This window comes from Poecilia reticulata, linkage group LG13 (genome assembly GCF_000633615.1).
Source record: "Poecilia reticulata strain Guanapo linkage group LG13, Guppy_female_1.0+MT, whole genome shotgun sequence".
NCBI classification, from domain to species: domain Eukaryota; kingdom Metazoa; phylum Chordata; class Actinopteri; order Cyprinodontiformes; family Poeciliidae; genus Poecilia; species Poecilia reticulata.
In genome coordinates this window covers 27,963,731-27,984,391 of record NC_024343.1, presented here as the reverse complement: position 1 = coordinate 27,984,391, position 20,661 = coordinate 27,963,731, and the positions used below count along the sequence as shown (strand labels likewise).

The 20,661-nt window shown below is 38.7% G+C and overlaps 2 protein-coding genes across 3 annotated transcripts in view; both read right to left on the bottom strand.

Moving 5' to 3' along the window:
* The window catches only part of zgc:153184 (capZ-interacting protein), a 16,809-nt gene extending 7,061 nt beyond the window's left edge, over positions 1-9,748 (bottom strand). Inside the window, exons 1-2 of one of the 2 annotated variants that reach the window (XM_008426376.2) lie at positions 9,641-9,741; positions 3,518-3,613 (exon numbers count right to left, since the gene is read on the bottom strand). Coding sequence is in view for 1 of the 2 variants with exons in the window: in XM_008426375.1 (XP_008424597.1) it covers positions 9,641-9,646 (6 nt within the window). In the remaining variant the exon portion in view is untranslated. Of the gene's footprint in view, positions 1-3,517; positions 3,614-9,640 lie in introns of both variants that reach the window. The other variant, XM_008426375.1, reaches the window with a different exon arrangement.
* A 3,509-nt stretch (positions 9,749-13,257) lies between these two features.
* mlnr (motilin receptor) lies at positions 13,258-20,446 on the bottom strand. Its single transcript, XM_008426374.2, has 3 exons — positions 20,012-20,446; positions 18,381-19,209; positions 13,258-15,953 (listed from the first exon to the last, which is right to left on the bottom strand). The coding sequence occupies exons 2-3, from the start codon at positions 19,162-19,164 to the stop codon at positions 15,646-15,648; spliced, it is 1,092 nt and encodes a 363-aa protein (XP_008424596.1). The 5' UTR covers positions 19,165-19,209; positions 20,012-20,446; the 3' UTR covers positions 13,258-15,645.
* Between the last annotated feature and the right edge of the window lie 215 nt (positions 20,447-20,661).

Below are 20,661 nucleotides of genomic sequence, written 5' to 3'. Positions count from 1 at the left end.
ATATATATATATTTTTATATATTTTTTTTAATAAGTTAAATTTCTCCTCTCTTCATTTATTCCTATATGATGGAGTATTAGAGCATACTAAAAAAAACTTAAAATACAAGAATAATCAAACTCATGCATATTACAAGAGTAAAGTTGTAATGTTATGAAAATAAAGTCATTGTACTATGACAATAAATAATATATAAAAAATATTGTAATATTTTGAGAATGAAGTGCAGTCATAATATTACAAGAATAAAGTCGTACACTAATGAAGTTAAAATAATACCAGCATAAAATCAGTATTTTGAGAATAAAGTCATAATACTTCAAGAGCATAGCGGTTATATTATGACTTGTAATTTTATGATTTTCTTCTATTAATTTGATTAGTTTTGTTTTCTTGTCCCCACTCCGTCGTTTAAACTGCTAATGTTTTCTTTGTTTCCATGAGTTTGTAGTCAAATTGTTCTGAGCTTGTGGAAATTCTCATGCATCAAGCTGCCATTAAATGATTTGCATCTTGCTTGTGCGGTCACTCCCTTTCAATCAGTAACTTTCACACTATATCACATTTCCATTTTACTTTTATACATCATTAAGAAACTCGTGGCTGTCCGCTCGCAGCTGCCACTTCTGTCGTGTTTCCTGAGTGGGCATTTCCACTCCGTCATTCCTGCCGCCTCCCCTCGGCACATTTTGGACCAGCGCCTAGGAAAACATGGATCTCCCAAGCATCACAAACACACATACCAGGTTAATCGCAACACTTTATTTTCTTTTGCTTCTCTTGTTCTCAGCATGACCTCACCACCTCACTCCCTCCACCCAAACACAGTGAAACGCCTGCTTGGACTCTTCTGCCGTCCCGCTCCACATCCAAACTTTTTCCTAAATTCTCCTGCCTCATATTTGATAAGCAGTAATTACCAGATGCCCTCCATCCGCCTCCCCCCCCCAACCTTGTTATTTTGTAAGCTTCAATTGTTAACTCTTTCCTGTCCTTCCAAAACAAACGCATTCAGAGAAAACCCAAATCACAACTGCACAGCCAAAGGAAACAGGGCTCTTTGTTTTAGTCGCCGGTGAGATGTCTGGGGTGAAGAAAAGCTTAGTCATCTATAATGATGGGAAATGATAAGCAGGGACTTTAAATTGGGTTGAGTAGAAAAAAAGAAAAAAAGTTATTCAGTTCCCTTTACTGAGCTACCCCTAAATATAATCCAGTGCAACTATCCACCTCAAAAAGTCATCTAATTAGTAAATTAAACATTTTTGTGATTTAATTTTAGAATAAAAGCAGCTGTTCTGTGAAGTTTGATAAAAGAACCAGCTTCATCTGCAACTCACACTGAACACACCATTCCCTTGGTGTAGCATAGTATTGGAATCATCATGCTGTGGGGACGCATTTCTTTAGTAGTGGAAACAGGAAAGCTAGAGTTGATTATTTTTGTTGGATGGAAGAAAAATGAATGCTAAAAGAAAAATGAATGCTAGAAGAAGTAGAAGAAAACATGAAACTGTGCTGGAGGCTCGTGTTTTTCATGTTTCTTTTTAATACTAACATGTTAAAATGGCCCAGCCAAAGTCCAGACACTCTACGTGGCAAAAATTAAAAATGAAATTTGCACTTGTAATATATAATCTGCCTGAGTTGATTATTTTGCAAAGAAGGAGCAAAAGAAATGTTGGTTTCTAACGTGCAACGTTGGCAGAGACAGCCCAAAAAACTTGCAGCTGCAATTGAAAGACATGTGATATATGATTGAGTATGGTTGCTTTATATTAATTTGTAAATTTCTGACATATCATTTTCAGTTGCAAATTTAACAGGAGTGACTGAGCCATAGAAAAGCCAAGCTTCTCCTGATTTCAATAAATTATGAAGAACATCAGGCGTCTGGTTTGCCTTGGTAACAGTCTTTTGTACAGCTCCATATCTGAAATCTAACTATCAGTTGAACAAATAGTAAACGCTTGTAATTTTCCTAATCAATGGTGATGAGTTTTTTAAGTCTTCAGACTGTAAAGCTATCACTCAGTGGAGGGCATAACTAACAGGACAAGGGATCAGAAGTCAGTCAAACCATTGATTTGGTTTGTTTCCCATTTAAAAATATGCATATTTAGTTCAAATTCTTCTTTAAAAAAAAAAAGAAAAAAAAAAGCTTTATCCTAATAGTCATATTATAATTAACGGTGGAAGTGGGAATCAGAAATTTAAGGTAAGCTATCTGAAAGCAAACAAATCTTTCAGATAAAAAGTAAATGTTTCATGGATGGGACATCCCACAAGCCACTTTAAATTACATTTGAGCAACTGGGAAATTGACTTTCTATGGGATGAGTCTCTTGACAATTCCCATATGAACAAACTAACAGCCCACAACATGGTGTAAAATACAGTCATGTAAAGAAAACATGAAACAAAACTTTTGCTACATTCACGAGCAATCTCACTTACTATTTTTGTCCCAGAGAAGACAAAACAGATAACAATAGGCCTTAAATGGAAATAAAGAGTTGGTTATCAGTAACGCACACGTTTCACTCAGCTGGGACCCCAAGCTTGGCTGTGAAAGAGTGGGAAACTATGTTTCTCTACAAGACAGATCAGATCAGACTATTTTTGGGGGCACAAGGCCTGGGAAAAAGCCCCAGAGCTGTTCAAGCAGCTCTGCTTCGTAACCCCTCTGCTCCTCCGAGTGTCCCTAGACCACATCTGAAGCATGTTGTAATTCAGCATATGGAGCAACTGAGCATGCCTAAACAAGGAGATGGTTGAAATTCTTCTTTAAGCCAAACAAGCATTCAGAGGAGTCATGTGAACTGCAACAGTTCACTTATTAGCACTTGGCAAATATTAGCACTTAGCAAAAGTGCTAATATCTAAATTTTGCACATCATCAGACAAGGGAGTTGTGGAGGCAGTATTATGATATGGGAACACTTTTCTTTACCAGGGAAAAAAGTTCAATGCAGGTTAATCCAGCAAAAAAAAAAAAAAAAAACAGCAACCCCCCCCCCCTCCCCCCCAAAACAACAACAACAACAACAAAAAAACTAGAGACTTCCATCCCGTGAGACAAGCCTAAGCATAAACTTAGAGCTAATTTGGGCATACTGGGTGATAAATACAAATCAGACCATGTCTGTCAGATTTGCACATCATTACATTTTAGAAAGTACAAAGTACAAAGCCAGGGATAAAATTTGTGGGGAACAATCTTTTTGCTTTTGTTCACATTGCTAAGTGGAACTAGACTGAAGTATGTAAAGAGGTAATTTATCAACAAGTCAGATCAAAACACATAGTAAACATGCTACAATTAACCTAGCAACTGTGTCACATCACAATATTTATCAGAGCGAGGCAAACGTTAATTAAGGGTAGATTCACACTGGCCCCATTTAGTTCATTTTAATCAAACTCTATAGTTTGTTTGCTTGGAAACTCCGGCTCATTTGTGGAAGTGTGAATGTGCAATGGAACTTTAATGTAGAAAAGAAAAAAAAGTCAAACTTTGGTTGAAGTTAACTTTGGTGCGGTTCAAAAGATAATGCCAGGCTGACAGGAGACTGCTCCAAAAGCAGGAAGAGGACTGTAGCACAGGACAATCTGGGCAAATAAAAACAAAATAAAATCACGTTAGTGTAGCACTACTGGGAGAAATGGCTCATGGTCTCTTTTACCGACTACAAAAGAGAAATCCTCCAACTGCTAAAATCTGTTGGAGGATTTCCCATTTGCTTTCTTTTCATACAGGATAAAATTGTGCTCAGTGACTTCTTCAGAAGTTTTTGTGTTCCTTCTTTCAGTGGTTCTTGGTGCAGCGCCCCCACAGGTGAGTTGGTAAACAGGTTTTTCGTGTTTTTTTTACATGAAAACACCTGAATACTGCAGTTGTTTGTGTCAAAATGTGACATCTTTTTATAAACATAAGCTTAGGATACGTGGCGCTTAGGTGATGCGTTTTCAGAACATTAAAGTAGATTTATTAGCTAAGCATTGATATGGAAAAATCTCGTAGAATCCAGAATGCCATCGGTTACTGACTTTTTAAGCAAAACAATGGACTGGGACTTGGTGTGGGTAAATGCCTATTTTTAAATGACTCGGATCAGCATCTGAGATGTCTAGATTCAGATAGACATAGCAAATGTTTAATGATGTGCGCAACCAATATCTTAATTCCAGACTGCGGATGAAAGCACGAGGTTCACTGTGTGACCATCAGCTGTGAAAGAAGAAGAAGAAGAAGAAGAAGAAGAGCCAGACTGTCCACACAAAGTTTGCTTTCTTTTCTTACTGCAACTCCTGTTCCCAGAGGCAGGAGGGGAAGAGGCGCATGATATCAGGGCTCAGCAGACGTCAACAAATCCACCAGCAGTCAAAGAGCCGCCAACTACACAATCTATCATGAGCCTGATGATAATCTGCAAGATCGTGGATGCTCCTCTGAAATTAAAATCCTCTGGAAATCTCTTAGTTAGAATGAAGTAAAGCAGACAATTGCTCAGCCAGATCTTGTTCAGATTAGCAGACAGAGCATTATGCTTTCATATTGTCTCTGCAGCTTCAGCTTTCGCATTTCAGCAAGTCCTGCCGCAGGGAAACAATGACAGAGAACAACTCCTTCTGGCCTCAGCACTTGTTTCAGAGAAACTGGCACTTCCATTGCCTGCTGCCTTTCCAGGAAAACATGAGATGTTTTTAAACCAGACCTCAAGTGAAATTTTCTCTTTTCCCCAGTTCTTACAATGTAGTCCTTCACCAGTGGATGAGCTAAACTCATCCATGGGAGTCTGCGGCCCCGAGGTAACAGGGAGGTGCTACTAGCACATTCTGGTACTGTATGCTAGTCAAATAATAAAATATATATTATAATAAATAACGGTGATGACCTGAAAATAGAAACAGGATGATGGTAGACACACACCAAGAACAGCTTGGATAGTTTTAATGTAAAGGTGAAACTAGATATTTACATATTCTCACATGTTTATGAGGATAATTCATAACAATTGAGGTAAATGGAGGCATGACTGGATGTATTTTAAGGCAACACTTCAAAAAAACATAATAGGAAAAGCCCTTCATCCTTTGACACAAGTATAAACAGTATGGGAAGCTGATAGGGGAAACTGTTATTATCCACATTGACATGGGCGAAAAAGCCACTCAGAGAGGAAGAAGCCTTATTCCAAAAGACAGTCTTTTAGAAACCACTAATATTAGAGACAAATCCTGTTCTGTAGGAAAATATAAGTGTTTTATCCCCATAACCACCATTACATTATGTGAAAGGGTTATAGGCTTTGTTGAAACTGAAAGGTTACAGGTAGAAATGATTAAAAGCGCCCATACGGCCCTCAGACGCCCATCTGAGAAAAAAGTCAACGTTTTGTGAAAAGAAAACCTTATGATTGCACACTGATTACAGAAAACATCAAAGTTATACCTGCATCCAGACCACAATGACCTAAAGTCTCCTTTTATACTCATTAAAAGTTTTCTCAACAAAGATAACTATATATGCAGATTGTATCAATTAAATTGTTAAAAATGACCAAGAGGTGAAATGGTGTTTGCAAACAAGTAGCAGCTTGCAGCCTTTATCTTTACACTCCTTTCTGCCAAAAAAGGAAGAAGAATGGCCAGATGCCAAAATTAGAAGAGGGTGGTGCAGGCAGTGTGGGCTAACTGCTCTGTAGGGAGATCTGAAAGTCATTTATGAACTTATGAAGTCTGTTTTAGTCATTTCCACCTACTCTCAGTCAGAATTATCAGGGGTTCTTTCCGACTAAATTAACCTATATATTCATTTAGAACTGACTATGAGGAGCTCAAATACGAGCAAATATTGAACGACAACAATGTTGCTCCTCCAAAAATTGTGATTTTGATAGATAATGCATATAAACTGTATGTTTAAATGAAACTGCATCTTTCTGTTGCATTAATTCATGAATGGCAGCAGCACGGGTGTTTTTCTTGTGCTGGTTATCTTGATCATAACCCACCTCCTGCCTGTATCTCTCTGCTCCACATGCTGCTTTGGGCTCTTAAAGTGTCCAGTGACAGCAGCAGCTCCTGACAGAGCACCACATGTTTGTTTGTTTTTTAGTAGAAATAGCAGGAAAAAAACAGAAAATCATACAAAAACAGAAGAAAATAATAAAAGATCATGCAGTTTAAAGATTTGAGTTTAAAAAAACCCCCCCAAAAAACAATGATTGGGCACAAAACGGAAAAACTTTCCAACAAAAAGGAAGCAAGAAGATGTAAATATAGAGAAAATACATCTGCAACTAGGCAACACTGCAAGTATGTTTTAGGCTAATAGTTCCTAATTTTTTCCCACACAAAACATGAATGATTTCCTTGCAAGCTTGGGTGTTTCAGCTTGGTTTAAGAATCTTCTTGATCTGGTCCCTGATTAAGCTTAGGCCCCTGTGCCAGCTGGTGTTGTTCTGGGAGTCTTCGAAATATGTTTTGTATCAATATTAACTTTTTTATCCATTGATTTTTACAAAATTAATCTGAATGTTTTCATGACTATTTAAGAACTTTTATCCCTTTACAGTCGCAGTTGAAGATAAACTCTAATGGCTGCTGCAACTTGGTGTCAGTCTGTGTGTTGTGATCTGCTGTGTCTTCTGTGATGAGACTCATTTTACATTTAAACAACTAAATGATATACATAGCAAAGTGCTATGATTATGCAGCTGGACGTTTTTAAAAGTTTTGTCTGCTATGGAAAACTCTGCTATTTGAATAAAAAAATAAAAAATGAAAAAAACCACCGCAGTAGTTTATTTCTGTTTTGGGTGCCAAGACCGTTGAGTTCTTTATGCTTGATTTATTTACTGCATGCCTTTTTGTTTGTTGCCACTGTTTTGTCCAGATTCATTTCAAAGATGCAGCATGTAACTTTTATAAGAAATGTTTTTTTTACATATTTGTTAAAACTACCGCAATACCCTCATAACATAACATGAGACACAAAGTCTGTGGGAAAAAACAACAACAAAAAAAGCTCCTCTGCTATAATCTCATCTAATCTTTCCAGAAAAAACTTCAAATGGGACAAAAATTTTTGTTGTCATTTAAAATGGATGATGCAGTGAGGAAGATGATGCACATTCAAAAATACTAAGACCACATGTAGATCTTATAGTACTGATGCTATGTGTTGTTTTAATACACTGTAAAGTTACTGGGTTGTCAAATCTGTACATGGTAGTGATTTTATGAGAAGACTGGTTGTATTGAATCACCTTAACTGACTCAGGTTAGTATTTGGGACAAGAAATTAAGACATCCCATCATAACACTGCAGAATTGAAGCTACTTAGGAATGCAGAATGTAAATAAACCATTTCTGAGACTTTATTTTGAAGCTTACACTAACAATTTGTCAAGCCAAGGCATTTGATTCCCTTATTAGGTTGAAAAACAAATTGAACACACTTTATCCCACATGGTAACGTTTCCTAAGCTTACATGTGTTTTCAAAGTCTGCACCATCTTTTTTTTTTTTTACTGCTTTGTATATTTTGTAAAAAAAATAAAAAATAAAAAAACACCTTGGTGCTATCTTTTTAAAGTTTCTTTTTTTGCTGTGCAAATCTGTACCTGTCTGGAGACATGGAATACAAACAAAGTGACAAAAGTGTTCAGCAAAAGAAGACAGAAAGCTATTTCAGGTTATCTTCTGGGAAACTGTTGTAGACAGCATGAGAAATACTGCAGAGAAAACACAAAGAGTTTGGAAAAAAGCATGTAATTGTGTCCTTTGGGGCATTTTCCACAGCTTACATCAGAGCAGAATACAGTTAAGATGTGTGAACATAAGTCTGCAAATATTCTCAGAGACAGAGTGAGAGAGAAAAAAAGCAAGACAATCCTACAAAATACATGAAACATCAGTGCCATATGACATCGCTGGATGGCTCAATGTGTGATTTTCAGGTATTCATCACAACTCAGTAAAGTTAGATATTGTTTTTTTTTATCTTCTCAAAGTTAAAAGAGTAACCCTGCAATGAATCAGCCAGAAATGCAGTCTTATTTGCTCCAGTGATGAGGAACTTTAATTATGCGAGAACAGCTCAGAGTACCTGTTTATAATCGTGCTTTGACACAATTCAGATGACGTAGTGCAGCAGAGCAGCAAAGGGAAAAACTAGCTCATTAGCAGTGCAGCTGGCACTGGCTGTTATACATTGACTTTACTATGCATTACATAATAAATGTGCTCGCCAGATGGTTGGCAAAGTATCTCCAAAATACTCCCTGCCCCACTTGTGGTGGAGTGTTTCCATCAAAGAAGAAGAAGGRAAAAAAAGCACCACAGCATGAAATCTGCCCCTGTGGAAAATCCTCAGGTGCCCACTCAAAACTCTATAAATGTCCAGTTTGGAATCACGTCGATGTTCCAATATGAGGAAAAAATAGGAAGGCTGGTCGATTGTGTCAGATTTGATAAACATAAACTACTCGTACGGAAACTGAGAGAAACATTCAAAATCTTCTGATCAACAAAAATCCTTAATATTCGGACAGTCCTTCCATGGTAGTTTTGTGTAAAAAATTCTTCAGTGAATCAGGCAAGCAGTGAGGTAGCACACGTTAACTCTAGAGGAGCTGCAAATATCCACAGCTCAGGTGGGAGAATTTGTTGACCGCTCAATATATGAAAACAAAAGTTATGCATCCTTCAACTGATGGAACAGCTACGGATCACATGTCATCCCAATAAAAACATCTGAAGATGATTCAGGCATAATTTGCGCATCTTCAGCAGAAAAAGACTTTACAAATAAAATGTAAACCCACCTGGGATCTGCTTCTACATGCAGTTCAGAGTCTAAGGAGAAGCAAAGCAGAGCCTCAACCTCAAACTGAGTGATTTTTGCTTTGTGGGAGCAGTTTTGCATATTACTTCCGCACTTCCTAATGTGCTGTGGAGGAAAGAAATTGGGCGTTTCTCTTCCTACTTTTCACGTTGCATGAAACTCTTGAGAGTGACGTGAAAAGGTCTGAGGGAGCTTCTGTTTTTAAACAGGGAGGAGACTCTCAAAAACTATGAGCAAGCCATACATTTCCTCTACTCAGAAGAAACAGCTTTTCTGTTTCAGCCTCTGCTCTTCAGAGGAAGAGGGGACGCTGTGCAGGTTTATGTAACTTGAGGAATTCATAAAAGATGCTCTGTCATCTCCTTTTACTTCCACTTAGGCTTTGGTAACGCGCTACAAGATTAGTCTTAAAATCACTGAGCATCTCAACTTACTAAGTTTTCAGTAAATCTTCTCTCCCCTAAATGTGTGTTAATGTGTTATTATTTGCATTTCATGTGCTGCTCTGCATAAGAAGCCGAAAATAATGTGAAAAGCATTGATATCCTAAATGCTCTCACTCATCTCTAACTCTTCAACCATAAACTGTTAAATATTAAAAGAAAACAATCTCAACTCTTCCAAAAAAATAAAATAAAATAAAAATTAAAGCAGTATTTTTAAATACTTCAACTTCAACCATCAATCTCCTGGGATGCAATGCTTCGATTTCAATTCCACTTTAATGTCTAAAAACATCTGGTTGTAAAGAGAAGGCTGCAACAGAGATTTAAATAGTTTCTACCTCCATCCTGGGAATGCGCCAGGAGTCGTTGTTCTCCCTCCGCCTCGGTCTTTAGGAACAAACTGCGCGCAGCTTGAGAGGAAAGTGAGGAGAAGCGAAGAACAGCAGCTCTGTGTTTATATCTGGAGCCAAATCAGCCTCATGGACTGAGAGGGAGGGGCCCCGCTATACTTTTCTACGCGCATTTGACTCCCACCGTGAGGACTTTCAAACTAAAAGCCCCTTCATTACTGCGTTCAAGCTGATAAATAAGCCATTAAAACGTGCGAAGCATTTCACATGCGCTTCCTTTTAGCTTCATTTAAGTTATTTCTAATCAGAAATCATGCATAGTTCAATTCAATTCAGCGTATTCACACAGCGCCAATATTGCGAGAATAAATTACTTTCTTTTAGTGCTAATTCACATGTTAACAGCTATGGAGGAAAAAAAAAAGAAGAAAAAGGCAAAGTTTTTTTAGGGTTTTCTTTTAAAAAAAAATCGTAGTATAGATGATGATGTAGATACTGTCTGCTTGATGATACATGTATTTTAATGACATATTGAATGGACGTGTCGTTAACACAGACAAATAAAGTGATCAGTATAATGACACAATCTATGCCTGAAATGTTAGTGAGTGAGTAGATTGAGTTGACATAATTGAAGTTCGTTCTAGTATTTATCCTGTAGTTAAAAAAAACATGCTGATTTAAAACGAACAATAACACAATATAATTGACTTCACATCAGAGCAACTGTTACGTTTTTATTAATCTTATTTAATTTAATTTGTTGCATTTTTTTCCCCCTTTTCTGTCCAGCCTGCTTTTCTTGCTTCTTGTGTTAAGTACCTGTACAGTGCATGGTTTGGTTTTAGATATACAACACTGCCTGTGCAGACCACATGTCAGACAAAAGCATTGTAGACAAGAGCATAATTTCATGTTGTCAGCATCAAACGTGCATATATGCCGCCCTATTTGAGCTTTTTTTTTTTTTTTCTTTTCCACATTTTGTCACATTGCATCCATAAACTTTTCAGGAATTTTAGATCCACACAGACTGTGAAGTCGGTGAAAAATAATTCATGGTTTAAATAAGCTGCATAAACAGAAAACTGTCTCCTGTGCGGTGGAGTTCATTCACCCCAATAAAGTCAGTACTTTTTGGAACCAGCTGTAGAAAATCATCCAGAGATAAACTAGAGGCTAAAACATTTCACAATGCTTTGGTAATGGAGAGCATCGACATATTTGATGTTTATAAACATCAGTTTATAAGTCTTGGTATAGATTTTTAATGAAGTTTTATGTGTGGACTTTGGGTGGGCCACTCTTGCACATGAATGCGCTTTTATCTGCTTTGCACCTCAGGCTGTATGCTTAAGAGTTTATTTAGATTTTCCCATCAGACATTGTGAACATTTGCAGCTCCTTCGGAAATCTGAAATCTAATCTACTATTAGAGTTTATTGAGCTTTTCTATTAATGTAAGACAGACAGATTGCCAATTAGCTTCCCTGTCCAGCCTATAAGGCAAAGTACTTCTATAAGACAGTGAAGCATTTTGGCTCCTCAGACAGCAGAAACATTTCAATCAAATGTGATTGAAAATGTTTTCCTCCCATTGGTTCAAAAGCCACTATAAAATAAATATAAAGCCACTTTGGATAACAGACTGATAAATATTTCAGCTCTGCTAATAAAATTGTAAAACTATGATCTTCATTCTTATTTATAGTTAATAAAAATAATAAAAAAAAGTCAGGAAAAAGGAGGCTACAGAGAGGGTTTCTTGCTTAAAGTTGATCATTTCAGGGTTTTTTTTCTTACTCATCCCCTTGTTGCAGAGTTCACAATGAGCTGTTCAGGTTTGAGATGAATGCCATTCTGTGGTGGGAAAAGCTTTTGAAATAGAGAGAAGGGATGAGAAAAGGAGACAGCAGCATGGAGCCGAATGAAAGTAAAAAACAGTGACAGTAAAGTCCAGGTTCTGTAGTGCTGAGTGCGGTTTAAAGAATGTTCTGGATTTCACTTCAGCTTCACCCAGTCACGCTCATGGCTGAGGGAGCAAAACAGGAAAACAGCATGTGCTCATCATAATTTGCGGAAGTAAACTGGAAGGAGAAACTGATAAAGATGTCTTAAAGGCATAGATTAAATATATTTCTTTTATAGATTTAAATACATTTATTTTATTGTGTATTATGATCTAATATATGCTCGTTGTTTTACTTTACATCTGACTGTCTTTTTAAGTTTTAAAATCCCTGATTACTTCGGCGCGTTTATGTAACTGGCGCAAACTTTGCCGCCCTCTGGCGGTGGGAAATATAACGACACTGTAATAAAAGAAAGGAAAATAACTTCGTACCATCATATTTCAAAAATGAATTATTCAGGTTTTTATGTGGAGGACCAGCTGTGAAAGTAATTTTACTAGCATTTTATGCATTTTATTTAAAATCAAAAATTTCTTTAAGTTTGTTTAACAGTAAAATCAGCCTTGGGGTTATTTTAGTATTGTTTATTATTTACAACAAAACTCTAACAATGTTCACCAGAGTTTTGGAAGTGAAACAGGCCCACGGCATCACAGATCCTGCCCCAGGTTCAAGAGTGGAAATGAGGGATTCACCCCCCTTTCAGTCCTTTGCTCATTAATCATTGCCTTAAACCCTGTTTCTATAGAGCAGAGCAACCCAGTTGTTTCCATGGAGTTTAAAAATTTTCTAAACCTTAAAAATTGAGTTATTAACACTTAGTAACAAAGATGTAGTTGTGCTTACACATATTTTTAAAAATAAAAATATCTGAGCAAATATAATTTTAATTTCATGTTGGATTGAAAAACTGCAAAGCGCTTTGGGTCATTGTGCTGCTGACAAATGAAATATTACCCCAGTCTGTGGTCAGGAGAGCTCTGCAACAGGTTTTCGTCTCTGTGCTGTAACACAGACTGCTACAGCTTATCCTGTCTGCCCCACAGCCGTCAGCATCTACAACAACTCCTTAAGAAAGCCTGAAAAATATGAGTTACAACATTTCACTTCCCTTTGGAATCAATAAAGTTTTTTTCAATTTGAATTATTTTTGTCTAACAGCGTTTCAAAACCCTATGTGTAAAATTGAACAGCATCGCCTGCAGTGGGTAAATTAGGACTTTTTATTTGAGATAAGTCATGAATTTGAAATGAAAGCTGCATGAACTTAAAAATGATTTTTGAAGGCTCCAGGGCAGGTATATCGACAAAGCACTTGTAGCGCAGCTCTTCATTATCTGAGAAAAAAATAAAAGGAAAAAAAAAAAGCAAAGAACCCAGAGAAGGGTCGTGCTGCTTGTTGATCTTTCCCCTGGGTGATGTCAGGTTAGTCTGCTGTGAGATCTGAGCTTTAACAAGCTCCTTTAGCTTTTCTGGCAAAGAGCTGAATGACTCTGTTTAAAAAAAAAAACAACAGAAAAAAAAAAGAGTGGATGAGTCAGCCCAGAGCGACTGCGTCTCTTTGTATTTGTGCAAACCAAGGCCTGATGATTCATCGGCAAAATCCTGACAGCTCCTCACAAAAAAAACCCAACAACAAACAGCCGGGACGTCGACAGAGAAAGTTCAAGGTTGTTCTATGTGGGAATTTATTTATTTTTTCCTTTTTTAGGATGGAACACGTAATTCAAACATTACACTTCTCTCTGGAGCAGATGAGACACAAAAGACCACAACTTCTAATTCAATAAATAAATTGACCAAAGTGATGGGATGACTCAAGTTGTGGAAAAAGAAAATCGATCTAAGCCTCTGTGGTTCTCTTGGAAAAGCACTGAGGGCAGCTGTTACTTTGAATATGGTGATGCAGGGACGTTGGCTGGAGGCATACATGCAACCCAGAGAACATTTAATATAATAGCTGTGACAGATTACATGCGACAGCCGGCACGTACGCAGGCCTCAGACCTCTGGGCTCAGGTGGCGCCAGCGTCTCTCACACACAAGCTCACATTCACACGCCAAAGGTTCCCCGTTTTGATTTTAAAATGCTTTTATCAAGTTTATATTCAATGTTTTCACACACATACACACCCCCACAGCTGGTAAAAACCTGCTGGCAGGTTTATTTTGTCGTTTTCTTTCCTGTGAATCTCAAACGAACAGTATGATTAAAAATGTTTCCGTCTTACGGTGCCTTGTAAAAGTATCCACCCGCCTTCGCCTTTCCCCGTTTTGTCATGTTGCACCCCAAGCTCCTGTGTATTTTGTTGGGGTTTTAAACACCCGCTGCTACAAAGTGAAACTCAAAAATGCTTCTAAATATGCACTACATAAAATTTCATTGCGAAAGCTAGCAGAAGTAAACCAAAGTCTATTTATATTTTGAGGTGTTTATACAAAATGTATACTGCACAGAAGAAGATAAAATGTAGAATGAGATGAGCCTTTTCAATAAATATTTAAAATTGGGAAAAATAGGCAGCATAGTTTGAAGTTAAGTTACTTTTGAAAACCTGTTGCAGATGTTAAAAGTAGATTTTGCATAAGAATGTACTCCTAAAATGACCAGTTTGCATTGGATTCATGATGAAAAAGATTTCCTTTTTGGTTTCGCAAGAGCCACAGTTGAGACTCCAAAGAGCCGCAGGTTGCAGACCCCTGTGCTGGTCCAGCACAAGTGAAACATAACTGTAAAGATGAGGACACATTTTTACATGATTTTAAATATTTTACACCTATAAAAATCTGAAAAGTGTGGTGTGCTTTTGCATTTAACTTTCTTCACTCTTCTTTACTCTTACGCTCCTAAATAAAATGCAAATAGTTGCCATTTGTGAAGGTGTCGATTTTTCAGAACAACATTTGAAAAAAAACATATCATCATGAAGACTAAGGAACAAAGATAAAGGCATTGTTAAAGGCTCAACCCATCATCCAAACAAAAAAGAAAAGACTATTTAAAGTAGCAGATTCTGTCAACACTAAACATGTCTGGCCTATGTGAAAGAGAAATTAAAATGAAAATCCCTAATGCATGTTGCATCTAATCTTGCACTGACAGGATTTCAGGATGACGGGATGTTTTCTCACAGTGGCACACAGTGGTGACGGCATCATGCTGTGGGAATGCTTTTCTCCATACAGTCTAATTGGGATTGAAACTGAAAACAAGAAGGAGATATTTGCAAGGAAAAAAATTACATTTAAAGTTTGGCCTACATTTAAAATACTTTGTGTGGTTGAACACTAACACTGCACATGACCTTGAATATGCCATACTCATGAGCTAACATGGCAGTGGCTGCATTGTGATGTGGGGATAGAGCTAAACCTCCTGTTACTGTAAATGGTTTGAGATTTCCAGTAAAACAAACAATCCAAAATATGCAATTAGAGCTGGAATACAGAGATTTATATTAAGGCATATTCACTTGTTACAATGGCCTAGTTAAAGTACTGACCTAAATCTCACTATAAAACACATAAATATTGATGTTCACAGATGCCGTCTGATGAATTGTACTGAGCTTGAACTGTCTTGCAAAGAAGAATGAGTGGAAACTTGAGTGTGACGGTGCAAAACTGAACCTAAAATCCTGAAAATACATTGAAGTTTGTGGTTGTAGCACGACAAAATACGAAAAGGCGGAACGATTCACCAACATAATTAACTCACTGTACATTACAGAAAACCTAGCGACACACCAACAAGCATAAATGACACATAAACAGTCATGCTTTCCTCCTAATAACAGACAGTCTCTAATGTAATCCTAAAACAACAAAGATAAGTGAGCTGAATTTACAGATATATACCAGATGCAAATAATACTGAACACTGACTGCATAAAGGTATCTCAAGAACTATACTGTGACATTATAGGCGATTATAGTAATCAGAAGGCCATTAAGAGGTAACAGATCATTATTATTGTTATTATTTTTGCATTGAAAAGCCCTGTTTCCCCTCTCATCCGCTTTCTGCACATCCTCACTGAGAATCCTCTTTTGATCTTGAACCCTAAACCGTAGAGAATCTCAGACCCCGGTGAGGCTTTCATTCAGCGTGGAGATGTGATCGGTCATACAGAGCTGCCTCTGGCTGCGGCTGGCCTGCCGGGGCCGCTGGTGCAGCAGGAAGAGGCGCTTGGCCGCGGCCCGGTACTTCCGGGACATGAGGTTGTAGACGACCGGGTTGATGGAGGCACTGAGGTAGCAGAGCACCATGGAGGCCATGTTGAAGTTCTGGCTCAGCATGGCCGTCTCGTAGTCGTCCACCTGGGCGAAGAGGTTTCTGCCGATGTGGTAAGGCAGCCAGCAGATGATGAAGGCCAGCACCACCACCACTGAAAGGCAGAAGACGGAGTAGATCAGAACAAGAAGCTAAATGAAAAAATAAAAAAGACACTTAAAGTTACAGCCAAAGAGAACTCAAGAGCTGAAATCAGTCGGCAAGTGTTTGTTTCACTGCAAAAAGTTACAGTACGCGACCGTAAAGGAACCAAAGCAAAAAAAACAGAACACAATAAATTACGTTGGGAAATAAGACAGATGGTTTTAACTCATTTAAAAAGCCATTAAGTCCAGTTGGGTCTCCACCACCTTCTTCTTGGAGGTGACAGAAGGATTTGACTGATAGTTTGTTTCAAATCTGTGAAACAAGCTATCAAACAACAACGCTCAACAGTCAGTCGTCTGACAGGATTGTCAGCACACGCAGCTATGTTGCCTTCAGTTCTAAAAATGCAGTTTTTTAGTCATAAAATAAATTTGACCTCATATTTTGGCGACTTGAAATTGGCCTCTGTCTCTTTAAGAAGCTCCTACTCTTTCAGACACTGTCTTCAGCGCGTCGTCGCAGCAATGCTCCTCATTACGCCGTTTATAACAGTTCTTAGGAGCGCTGAAATGTGGCGTAGTTTGTATGAAGAGCTTCAGCCACTTGTTTGTAGATATATTAAGATTACTGATTAAGAAAAGCAAAGCAAAAAAAAAAAAAAAAAAGCTCTTTCTCTACACGGATTGTGTTGATTCATCACACAAGACCAGATAAAAACATAGAACATGTAAAAAAAAAACTAAAACAAACTCAAGGCGTATGTATACTTTTGCGAGCGACGCAGCAACATATGCAGCCAGCTTCAGCAATAACATTTATTTTTCATGAAAAATGGAAGTAAAGGAGTCAGCTAGAGGATGAATGTCTAGCGTGCAGAATAATCGCCACAAATCCTGCAAAGAACACAGAGAGTGATGTGGGAGCTAATCACCGAGTCACCAGTATTGATCAAGAAGCCCCCGCAGATAAAACCCTCACCGGTTTCTAATGGAGGCACTAATTTCTGTCAGGACAGTAAATGTCAGTCCTGTAATTAAAGGGAGGTGTGTCTGACCTAATTACTTTAAAAAACAACAACAGTCGGCACAGAGTGAGTGGATGCCAGAGTTACGACAGACGAATTAAAAATAAACGCTACCAGGACTGCGGTAATATTATAATGGATGCATCCTGATGAAACATGTGGAAATAACGCTCTGGTACGGCCGCGCTCTTTCACATCCTGCGCAATGTTCCAGAGCTTCAAATGAAGATAATCAGCATGAGCAGCGGCAGGGCATGATTAGCCTGAGACTAAACCGACTAATTAACCAGATCATATCAACAACAGAGCACATGGCACCAGCTCTCTTTCTCTCTCTCTTCATCAAGTCAAGAGCCCAAGAAGCGCGACGTGGTGGCGCATGTGGCCCCGTGGAGCCGCCGGATAAAGCTCCTGATGGTGCAGGACACCAGAAGTCCTGGATTCCAGTCTGTCAGGATGGCATTTTTACTGCTTCAGCCGCGCCGAAAGGCAAACTGACTGTGCAAACAGGTGGGATTTCAGCTTTAAAAGCCTTTCCCCCCTACAAAAGGCAAGATTAGAGCGCTGTCATTACCCAAAATCTGTTTGTTTTAGTTTCAGGGGATGAAAAGCAGGAAATGAGGATGATTTTACGGGGTGTTTTCTTTTGGTGAAACGGTGTGGAAACAAATCTTTTGTGCAGACTCTGCGAGGATTACCTTTTGGTTAATTAGAGAGGAGCTGTGGAGCTTTGAAAAATCTGCTGTTAGTTCTGTAGTATCTATAAAGTTATTGTCTTAATTTATTTATCTGATAATTGTAAAAAAAAAATGCTAAGCTATAAAACCAGTAAATGCAACAATTTTTCATCCAGGTTCATCCAATCTTATTGTGTTAAATCAGCTCTGGATCAGCACGTTTTTGAACTTATGACTGAGGAAAATGACTCAAATAATATTGATTTTCGTTTTTAGAAGGTAGTTAATGAACAGCTATTGACTAAACCTCTGCCGAAGTTTGCAAACATAACAATGGGTGAAGTGACTTCATATGTGGAAGATGGAAAAAAACAAAAAACTCAAGTAAGGAACACAAGCATGAATCAATGATGGATGGATGGATGGATGGATGGATGGATGGATGGATGGATGGATGGATAGAGGAATGGATGAACAAAATGAAACATTTTCTCTGCTTTTCTCTCCTCATCTAAGCTAACAGTTCATTTGTTAGTGACTGTGGAGGAACCCTGTGAATTTCTCCTTTTTCGCTCCCATTTCACTGATTGCATGTGTCCCTTGGAGTAAAGCAGTTAAGCTTTCTGGGACGTTTCCACTGAGTCACTTTTAAAAATTGAGCTCCACATGGTTGATTAAACTCCGCTGCAGTGTTAAGTTTCACTAAAACCTCCCCTGCCTTCGCCTCACTCACCCAGGATCTTGACTGTTTGTCTGTGGGACCTCTCCCGGGCCAGAGTGCAGGGCCCCTGCATGTCGCTTTTGCTCTTCCACAGCTTGCAGCCGATGGAGCCGTAGAGGAAGATGAGGCAGAGCATCGGGCAGAAGAAGTAGGTGGTGGACACCCACAGCATGATGTGCAGCTGTCCGGAGCTGATGGCGTAGCTGGTGTGCTTGCACTGACCCGTGTCGTAGTCGGGGCGCGTGTCGTTATCGTACTCCACCCCCACCAGGAAGAGCGTTGGGGCAGCGGAGACCAGGGCGAAGCCCCACAGGGCGAGGATGATGTACTGGACCCGGCGCCGGGTCACCATGACTTTGCTCCGGAGCGGGAAGCTGATGGCCAGGTAGCGTTCGATGCTCAGCGCGGTGATGTGGAGGATGGTGGCCGAGGTGCAGCCCTCAAAGATGTAGTGGTAGAAGCGGCACACGGCCTCCCCGAAAACCCACGGCACGTACTTCCACAGCCTGTAGAGGTCAAAGGGCAGGCAGAGGAAGATGATGAGGTCAGACACCGCCATGCTGGACAGGTACAGGTTGGTGGTGGTCTTCATGTCCTTGAAGTGCTGGATGATGAGGATGGTCATGGTGTTGCCGGTCACGCCGATGATGAAGACGAGGATGCAGATGACTGTAACAGGGATGAGGGTGGAGGTGGGGAACAGGGAGCCCTCGTAGTGGTGGTCGTCTGTGTTGAACTGGTCCATGGCCTCCGCTGTGCCAGCATGAAGGTCAACTGGAGGTCGGGCCCAGGGCATAACAGTCCCACTCAATGCTGGGCGGTACACTGGGAAATCTGGACGCTACAGTGGTGAGAAAGAAAATGATCAGGAAACCAAACAAGGGCTTTGTTTTAAGTCAACTTTATTTGTTTAGCACATCTCGGCAACAAGGCAGTTCAAGGAGCTTTACATCATAAAAATATCACCACCACATCAAATAGTCATAAGATAAGAGATAAGAAGAAAAAAACAGTAACAGATATTTCATTTGTCAATTTCCACTGTGAAAATCATCAATACATTTAAGATATACTGGTAATTCTGTCAAGTGACAAAGTTAAAATCATCAATAAACATAAAAGAAAACATTTGACTTACAACTCAGCTCAGTTAATTATTCAAAGTAGTTTAATATGTTTCTTTCTAGGGATACGATTTTTGCATTATACGTTTTTATTAGTCTTCTGAATTACTAAGAAAATGAATTCAACTTTTATATTGAAATAATCTGTATCATTAAATTTTTATAATGTGTAATTTTGAAGCTGAATCACTAAAATGAATAAAATGGTAAAATTCTGATTTGTTGAGACCCGCCGTTGATTGGAGCTCTTGGTTTTAATTCAAGCAATCAATCTTAAATTATTTTAGTCTTTCACTGGTTCTACTGAACTTTTATACACACTGAACTAACTTTGTACTCAGACTGATAACTTCTAAACATCGGATATTTGTCAACAAACGACAGCTCAATACAGCAAGTAATTCCTGTAAATCACAGATGGAATGCAATAGTAATCAATGTGATATAAAATGTTGTAGTAAATACGTTTTTTAAAAAATCCTAAAAGTCCAAAGAATGAATATTTATTGTCGTCTTTACCTGAAAAACGGAGTTGTTCCGACCTTCCTAACTTTTCCTGGTCTCCGTGTGGCGTTCAGGAGCAGCAGCAGCTGAGGGGGGTTCACATGAAGTGGCAGCGCCCGCCTTGATGCTCAGAGTCCTATTACGGCACACGGAGAGATAATGAAAGCAGCGCCTCCTGTGCAACACCCTGAGGAGTCACGGAACATCAGTGTGTGTGTGTGTGTGTGTGTGTATGCGTGTGTGGCAGGGGTTGCCTGCTGTGTGTGCGTGTGTGTGTGTGTGTGTGAGTAATGATCATAATCAAATGCTGACAGGACACATGAGGGCAAAGAGGGATTTTAAGGTTCTACAGCAAACCCAGGCCCCCATTATGAAGGCTCTCCTCTACATGAAACATCAGACAGAGATTATCATTATTATTAATAAATATAATAGAAACATTAAGTTTAAATTGTGACAATATTACAAATTCATCTACAGTTTCCAACTTGTAGACTTTACATATTGTTAGCTACATCAATGCAATACATGTATATATTTCTTTAAAAGCCTGTCAGTTTTAATCAGTGCAAACCCTTTTGTGTCTGATTAGTTGATATTGCGCTGAATTAATGATGAGAGTAAACTCAGCATAAAATTGGGATAGTATTGATTAAAAAAAAAAA